Source organism: Echeneis naucrates, chromosome 17, assembly GCF_900963305.1.
Source record: "Echeneis naucrates chromosome 17, fEcheNa1.1, whole genome shotgun sequence".
Classification (NCBI taxonomy): Eukaryota; Metazoa; Chordata; class Actinopteri; order Carangiformes; family Echeneidae; genus Echeneis; species Echeneis naucrates.
The window spans coordinates 10,364,974-10,374,044 of NC_042527.1; the positions used below are offsets into that span (position 1 = coordinate 10,364,974).

At 41.7% G+C, this 9,071-nt stretch overlaps 2 protein-coding genes across 2 annotated transcripts in view; both read right to left on the bottom strand.

The window, feature by feature from the left end:
• Positions 1 to 2,491, bottom strand: part of camsap2b (calmodulin regulated spectrin-associated protein family, member 2b) — a 28,028-nt gene extending 25,537 nt beyond the window's left edge. Inside the window, exon 1 of the mRNA XM_029525260.1 lies at positions 1,852 to 2,491. Within this exon, the coding sequence (XP_029381120.1) occupies positions 1,852 to 1,990 (139 nt within the window). The 5' untranslated portion in view covers positions 1,991 to 2,491. The remainder of the gene's footprint in view (positions 1 to 1,851) is intronic.
• Positions 2,492 to 5,855: 3,364 nt separating this feature from the next.
• On the bottom strand, positions 5,856 to 8,817 carry ticam1 (TIR domain containing adaptor molecule 1). Its single transcript, XM_029525091.1, has 2 exons — positions 8,551 to 8,817; positions 5,856 to 8,351 (listed from the first exon to the last, which is right to left on the bottom strand). The coding sequence occupies exon 2, from the start codon at positions 8,238 to 8,240 to the stop codon at positions 6,573 to 6,575; it is 1,668 nt and encodes a 555-aa protein (XP_029380951.1). The 5' UTR covers positions 8,241 to 8,351; positions 8,551 to 8,817; the 3' UTR covers positions 5,856 to 6,572.
• Between the last annotated feature and the right edge of the window lie 254 nt (positions 8,818 to 9,071).

Below are 9,071 nucleotides of genomic sequence, written 5' to 3' on the forward strand. Positions count from 1 at the left end.
CAAGTTTTATCCGTATTACATATTAAAGTATAACCATGGATAAATGGAGAGTACTAACCTGAGGTGAACTGCAAACCACAAACCAACAACCATGTTACATTAGCCCCAGCAGAGAAATGAAATGAGAAAAAAAATAAATAAAATAAAAATCAATGCTGCTTGATTGATTCGAAAAAACATGTAAATAAATTCAGCACTTTACAGCTTTTGAACAAATCTGAGGTGACTTTTCAAGCCCCACTGTGTTATGAGGTCATACAACAGGGCCATCAGGTAAAAAGAGAGGAGACAGAGAGGCTGTGTTGTGACATTCATTACACATCCACATACTGTACAGATGGACTGTCCCATTCATTTTACTTTATTAGTTAGCCTGATAATACGCTCAATTTTGCACACCCATCTATCTGACATTTCAGTGCAAACATCCAGCTAACAAGAAGCTTATTACATCTAAGCAGCACTTGATCCAAACCATCGCTCATCCATCTAAACTAGGCCGAACAAATCTCCAAGGACTTGTTATGAATTGGGCCACAGTTCTCGGTGCTGGGAGCTGAAACTGTGTCACCGGAGGGATGGGGGAAAAAAACAAGGCAGCAGCAGTATGCAGACAGCCGCAGGTCTTCTTGAACTAAGCCTAGCTTTCTCACATCTTACTGCTCTGCATCTTGTATGTCTCTCAACCATTTCATCCCCTGTAGAGCTGGGCATAGACGGCTATGAATCAGGGGTCTCTGTTTTTAGATTTGCCTGTCTGTGTGACGGCAGCACATCGACTCAGGCATATTATACATAGAGGTGCAGCTGTTAAATGCATTCATTAGAAGCTGGAGTAAACCTCTGGGCTCAGAGCAGACTGGATTTTGTCAGCCTTCCTGAGGCCAGGCTGCCACGCTACTTCCAGACTAGTTGAGGGGAGGAGACAGCTCTGGGTACACATACACAAAGTCACGCGTACAAAAACAATTAGTCACACTAATCATTTTTAAAACTTTTGGACCAAGAAAAATGGAACAGACCATTACTGCAGCAATAGACAACAGTTAGTCAGAGTACCTCATGAATATTTAACAGGAGAGGTGGCTTCTTAAATTCATTAATCAATCCAAACCCTGCCAATTACATTTGATTTCTCAGGCTGACTCCAAATTGTAGTTTAAAGTTTCTTGGTCTTCTATGGGGGTAAACTCATTTGTACTTTTAGAGAAAATCCGTCCATTGTTCGCCAGACACAGACTGCTTACTGTCTGCAACTCCATTACATTTCACTTAGTATTTTGTTTGTGCTTGCAATTAAGTTTACAGACTACTGTCAGGACACCACACAGAAGTTCTTGTCTGCTGATTCACCATCAGTAAAAACAGTAAAAGCTGACAGTGAGGACCTGAGGTCACTGTTACATAATCGACTCTGCCTGACTTTTGCAGTGGGGAATAATGGGAATTAGGCAAGCAACAGGTTAAACTATTAATCCTGAGAAATGAGCAGTGATGTGAGCTCATGAATATGAAATGTCACGAAAAGCTAAGATACATTCAATAAAAAACACTATAATATAGTTTACCCCCATACTCTTTTGATATTACATTCTGTGTGGAAAAATCTGGTTTATCCTATTTTTAATACAACTGCCATTATTTAATAGCTTGAATACAAGTACATTAAACATCTATAAATTATAACAAGGGAGTGAGACTTAAGTGAGTTTAATCAGTCTGATTGGTGGCCGTTGTTTACCAAATAGTCCCACTTGGTCCAACACAACATCGTTCATTATTAGAAAATGCCAATTAATAACCTTAGCAGTGTTTTCCCACTAATAGAAACGATCAGGGGGCGCCACCTACCCGAGCCGAAAGCCTTGGCCACCAGCCACGTCAGGCTGCTGGATATCTTGGCCCTGGTGAAGTCATAGTGGTCGAAGCTCTTGATGGCAGGGACGATGAAGGTCCGTCTCATCCCTCTGTCCTCTGCCGCATCCCCCATCTTCACCGAGTCCGGATCCGGATCCCCGCTTCACTGCAGCTGGAGGAGCAGTCAGCCAGAGGAATTCCTCCTGACTGCGGATGACATCCCGTCCAGAGGAATTCAATGCAGCAAAAATTTCCCCTTATGCTTAAAAAAAAAAGAAAAAGAAAAAAACAAAAAACAAAAACACAACTTTGGCCTGATGAGTTTTAAAGGTCTCCCCTCGGCTCCATCAGCACCATCCTCGGCTTTTTACTGTCCTTGCGTGTCACTTCTGTCCTCAAAGCTGCCAGCTCGGCGCAGATCAGGATCGGGATCTCTGAAGATCTCCTCCATTCCCTGACTGTCAGATCCTCCGGCTGCTCGACATTATGGAGCAGCTGTGTGTCAGAGGAGGGAGCTCACAGTCCAACACAGCAGGACACTTTCACACACAACCTCAGCAGTCGGACTGTGTCCATGTTGTTCCTCCTTTTCTTTCCTAACTGTTTTCCCCTCCACCTCACTCCCCTCTGCGTTTTTCCTGCCGCACTGGTCGTAGGATAGGCGACTCTGCGCATGCGCGAAACACCCACCCAGTCTATTCGGTCCTGATAGGAATTAGCAGTGCATACTATAACAAAAACCAAGGTGGAGTTATCTGCCGGGGTGGATGTTTAGACCAAGTCCCAAATGATGGTTTTTTTTTTACATTTAGGAGGTGGAAAGTCAAAAATACACGTATGCACATCCCAGTAACAGACTCATGAAAGCCATGCTGCTGCTGTAAGATCATCAACCTTCTGTAGCTGAGGATGTCACTTTGCTTTGGACGGGTTTTTTTCTGGGTTATTAAACTGTGATGGTCAAGGGGCCCCATTTCTTGAGAGCTGTTGGTGTTGTAAGACAAAAAATTACTAAAAAACAGAACACTGCTTTATTCGCTCATACACTGTTATAATCTTTAAGTGGCAAATGCCGACAGCATTGATTTGACCAGATGATTTACTTAAGGCCTTTTTCTTTGACAGTGTTTTTAAAGTACAAGCTGTCCCCGCAATAGTAAATCTACCCACTGAATTACACTGCCTGTCAAAAAAGTTGGTACACTTTCCTATTCATTTGAATGGGAAATCGTGTCTATGCTTTTGACTGGTAGTGTACGGTTACTATCCCATCCACAATAATCAGATGGCTAATTTTCATCAGTTGCATATGTCTGTACGATTTAGTTTACTCTATGTTTTCACTAGGCTACTAAAATTTGGTTTGGTTCCATTAAGGCTCCTCAAATGTAGTCTCTGAGGGTTCCACAGAACAAAACTTCAGGTAACTTGTTTGCTGGGAAGCACAGGACAGGAGGTCAGTGTGTGCCTGTAGGTGACAGATGTGAACTGCATGCTTTGAGAATTTTGTTTTTGCTCTGAAATGCGTAACACACATGGCCACCAGGCCTGATTTAGAGAAATATAGAGAACTCCTTATTGATTTCAGTGACAGCATGAGTCACAAAGAGATAACTGCTTTCATACATGTTTACTTTTTTTAGGATTTGAATTTCAATTATTGAAGATATTTTTTTTCCTGGTAGAACTTTCTATTTCCCCAACTCTAACCAGCCTGAGAGAACTTCATCAATCCACTGACAGTCGTACTCAGAGTCGTTAACATTCAGCCCAGTACGTGAAATAACCCTAACCCTAGTAAAGTTTTTGCATAATATAATAATATACTGTCAAAACATTGCTCTGATCTACATACTGATCCGGTCTAGTCTTTGGGGGGTCCGGTGCAGTCTCATCACTTCTCCATACATACATGTCCGGTGTGTCAACCATTACGATCCCCTTTACGCTGATTTACTGCTGAGTCGTGCGTGGTGAAACGTGGTGAAACGTGGTGATACACACCAGGTAATAATACGACCAAGATATATGATGTAGAATGAGCCGATCGTTATGGAGAAATAATCCAGGTAGGGTGAGGATTATACATCGTGGCCATGTCTGTACGTGTTCCAGTTAAGAATATGGCCACGATGTACCGTCTCTACAACAACACGGTCCAACTCCTCATCACAGAATACAGGTCTGTCTGCCTGTACGCACGCGCACACACACAAAAAAAAAAAACATTAACGAGTAATGTCCCGGTCCTTGTGTGTTGTTGTGTCTGAGTGGAGTACTTCTTCTACGTTTGTGTCAATATCTTTGTGCAGAAGTAAAGCCAACAAGTTAAATTAATTCCTCTGCCCCCCATGTCACTTTCTCTGTGACCTGACTGCAGCTGGAGCCCTCTCCTCTCCGTCTCTTCCTTTCTGATGGAGCTGCCAAACTCAGCTGTTTGTCAGAGATAACGTTTTGTGTCGGGCTTTAATACAAGCTAGGCTAATGGACGTTAGCACTAGAGGTGTCCAGTTAGCTTACGTTACAAGCTAACTGCGCTGTTTCTTATCTTGCTCTACGTTTCTCGTCTCAAATTCACCGTCACCACCTTTTTAAAAAACATTTGTATCGGAAATTTCTCAACCCTTTATTTTCTTATTATTCTTTCTTTTCCTTTCTGATCACCGGACTGATGCTGACATACGAACTACACAGACAACAGGCTAGCATAGCAACAGTAACAAAGGGGGCGGGGCTTAGCGAAGGATTCTCCCCCCACAATTAGGAAGAAAACAAGTTAGAAATTTTTGTAACTCAAATTTTACATATTCTACATTACATAATCTTCCTCCTTCCATAAACAAATCATCTCAGTGCTCTTATACTGGTCTAGTCCGTGTTCCCGTCCTGTCTCGGTCCGTTCCTGGAGGGGTGCCAGACCGGTCTGGTCTGGTTCGGCCTAGGTCCTGAGGGGGGGCGCCGTATCTGCATTAGCCCAGTCCATCACTCACAACCAATTAACTCCGTAGACACGTTCAGGTGCCCACACCGGGAATGGACCTTTACATACATACATACATTTAGGGTTACAGTACAACATACAATCACATCACTTGTTACATTTACATCATGTATACATATTAACATTATCATCACTAACTTAGCGTACCCGCTGCTCCAGTTGCAGCACACATTTGCGCTACTTCACCATTTTTTAGTAAATAAAGTAAATAAATACCATGCTTTGTTGCTGAATTTCTGTTGTGTATATGCTACAGTTTAACTGATCGATCGATCAATGACAATTATGTAGACCTATAGCCTATTTTATTGGCATGTCGTGCAAAGATAACAGAAAATGTGTAGGCTTTCAGGGAAAAAATATTGTTTATAAGTGTTCAGTGATGATACAGTGATACAATGATGGCTTCCTCTTTAGCTTATTTATGATAGTAACATCGGGGTTTTTCCCGGCTTTGGTGGTGACTTTCTGCTGCGCGTGTGGCAAAATTTTGTGGATATACATTTGCAGATCATGCAAATGTATGAAGCGTAACTACATTTGATATTGGCCATACAGCCGCGGCAGCATGAGGAAAGTGAAAGAAGCGCACTCCCTTCTTCTATGCCGGAAAAACGCTGAATGACTTACCTTCCAGATGATTTAGCCACTGCTGCTTCCGTCACACCTGACCGCCATCATCTTCTTGAGTTTTGGCGGACAACGAGGCGCATGCGTCCTGTATGTCACAAGGCGCATGCGCGGATTCAAAACACGCCAATGCTGAAACGTATTTGATATCACTACGACTACTATACAAAATCTTTTTTTTTTTTACATTTGTGTACCTTGGGTTGTGGGCCAGTTCTGCCAAAGTGGTTAGGACTGAATTTGGAGTGAATGAATGTACGCACAAAAAATACAGGACAAGGGGGTCCAACTAGTTGCTTCCCTGGATGATTTTCAGACACAGAAAACAAGTAACATTTGTGACTTTCCATACATTCATACATTTATTTGCCTGTCAAATATATATGTATATATTAATACACACACACACACACACACACACACACACACACACACACACATACACACATTCATACATAAAATCTAAATGACAACACAAGCAGATTTGTTTAAACACAACAATGTGAAAATTGCTGCAGTAAAGTATTTGAGTAGCAAATGATTCCGCCATTGAGACCAAAATAAGGAGAATTTGAAAAGACTGAATAGAAAAAAGAAAAAAAACATGTCAGAGATACATCAGCAGCCGACTAGAAACTGAGAAACTTTAGACATAGCTCATACTGTCATTCTCCAACATGGATTGGGCAACGGTAAAAAGTATGTATTTATGAATTATCTTTAAAAGCCAGTTAAAAAAAAAACAAAAAAACATGAGAATGTATAAGCCTGAGACACAGGAAGAATATTCTACTCCACATAAAAGGAAGCAATGAGGAATGTGCAGCAGCATTGCACTCTAGTGTCTGTGCCCTGTTCATACAACTGAAGAAGTTAGATGGTGCTTATCACACCTTCAGCAGTAGATGGCAGTGCTCAGCTAAAATAAATGTTCATGCTCCGCTGAGTGCATCTTATCCTTACAGTGTCTCATCAAATTATTCCAGCAATCAATAGGTTGAAAATGTTGCTCTATTGTGTTTGATACAGTCCCGAATTATATTTTTTCTTTATAAAACCTTCTTCTAATTTTTAAAGCTTTAAATCAAGAATCCTCTGAAGAATGTGAGTCTGTGTATCCCCCATGAGCAACATTCATTTTAGAGCTATTACCTATCATTACGTAATTGGCATTGTTAATATGAATGCTTCCTTGGTTTTGCCACCTGGCTCTGTCATCAGCAGCATCCTTTTGTGGGCCGAGATGAACATTATGCAACTCTTGGTTCAACCTCTTCTGACAATGGTTTAAATGTTTTAAGTCGCCCTGTCTCTCTTTCTCACGTCGCACTCTTTGTTCTGCAGTCCAAAATCTCTTTTGTTTTTCAATCTGTGCGGCAGACAAGAACTTTCTAATTTTGCTCTCAAAGTTCCTGTTCTCATCCAGTGCATTTAGTCGTTGTACAACCATAGGTATGTCCTGCTTCGGCATGCGATTCTCACATGGCAGCAGAGGGACAACTGTGTTGTGCTTGTATTCTTTGTTGATTGAGTTCACAAGGGCAGTGTCTGTCTTCATTTCTAGCAAGGTTGTGTTGAAGTTGCGGGTGAATAGCAGAAGAGTAAAAGCTGAGTTGTTGATAGCGTCCTCCACGCACCTCAGAGTGCTCTTTCCAGGGATGGCAAAGTCCTCAGAGAAAGTTGCACCTGTACAAGAAGCAACCTTTTCAATTCTTTCTTTCAAGCTCTCAGCTAAGTCAGCATCCTCCTGTGCATGAAGGATAACAAATGCGTAAAAGGTGACCTCGTCGTCCGCTTCTGTGCATTTACTTTTGTACGTTTCACTTGATGCAGGCGCCTTGGGTTCAGAAATGCTCGTCGTAGTAGACATTGAATATTTTGGTTCAGTACTTGGTTCAGTGGTCTGGGGTTGAGTCTTATTCTGAATGATATGATTGTTTATGTTTTTGCACGGTCCCTCAAATGCTGCACCTATCACTGAGTGTTCCTTTGCTTCAATATGGGCATATTCATTGGATTTAGGCTGAGTCTGCCCAGGTTCAGGGAGAGCAGAAATGTTGGGTTTATCTGATGTTATTTTGTCTTCTAGAAATGGCATTGTTGGAGGTATACTCATCTCTAGGTGTGTAGGGTATGAAGGCACAGAGGGGCTTTCTTGCAGAGAGCCGTGAAGACCGCCTGACAATGGATCAGTCATTTTTAAAGTTGTTTGGAGATCATGGTAGGATCCTGACTTGAGGCCTTTTGGTGAGCATAACCATTCCTCAACCTGGGGCCCACACACATCTTTAGCTTCTTCCCTGAGTTGATCATATTCCAGTTCCTCACAATTGCTTGTATTTTTGCTGTCAGGGGAAATAGCTCTTTGATATGCCAGATTTCTCAGAATTGAATCACAGAGTCTCTTCTCAGACAAGACTTTAAAAATTCGAGCCAAAACTGCCAAAGATTGCACTGTAAACGCTTGAAAATCACTACAATGAGACCTAAAATCTTCTAATTTACCCCCACTTGTTTTCCAGAGTTCAGCCAGATGATTAGCAAGGCAGTTGTCCTTCACCATGTGCAGTTTTTCCAGGGCCTGTGCCTCCCTCCTGAGAATGATCAGGCACATGGCGTGTATAATATCATCTTCAGGTGACTCACCCAACTGGATTGTTAGACTTAGGAGTCTCTCCGGAGGCTCTTTGACTAATATGTCAAAGATGTCACTCAGTCCCGTCCCCTGATTTTCTTGTCCCTCGTGACTCATTTTTTGTCGTACTTCACCTCCAGTATTTGGAAGAATCCACTTAAGATTTCATACGATTTTTGTCTTCATTGATTGGCAAATGTGGCTGATATTTCCTGGACATTCTTGTATCTTTAAACAGATAAAAACAACAATCCTAAGATATATCACAACACGCTGATCTTATCTTTTAACTGCATGCTAGAAAAAAGGAGTAAGTTAAATCATGAAAGTCCCTTAACTGAAATGCAATCAATAAAAAAGTGTGTTATAGTTTCAACAAGATAAAACCAAACTCATAGCTGAGTTGAACTTGATGATAGTTTCTCACCTGCATAGAGTTCTAGGTGTTATCCCAATGACTTTAGCTTTGTGTGCTTCCACTTGAAACAAGGAAGTCATTCAGTTTTTCGTCTCCATTTCAGTTTAACCAGTAAAAAGGTCTCTTCTCTTTAACATGGAGCTCTCAGTGCACTTTCAAACTCCAGCAGGCAGAACTCCACTGGTGCTGGTGAGATGTGTCAAAGTTTTTGAGGAAAGTTAGTCCGTAGCCGTACCTGGGGCCTCGTAGGCCTCTGCCAAGTTAAAACTTTTGCAGAGCACAATGATGATGTCACTGACTGCGAAGTATAGGACCACAGAAGGGACAAAAGGCAGAACCAGGAAGAGACATTTGCGTTTGCTGAAGCACAACTAAAAGTGCCGTCCCTGAGAGATACCATTGCCAATGCAAACATTCACCAGCGTTATTTCAGTTATGTCTTTAAAAGCTCAAACATTGTGAAATCACTGACTAATAATCTCTTGTGAATCTCTTGTGTAACAATCTCTTGTGTAATAATCTCTTGTGTA

Excerpts from the sequence above, each read along its gene's own strand:
- ticam1 (XM_029525091.1), bottom strand. The coding sequence starts at position 8,240 with ATGAGTCACGAGGGACAAGAAAATCAGGGGACGGGACTGAGTGACATC.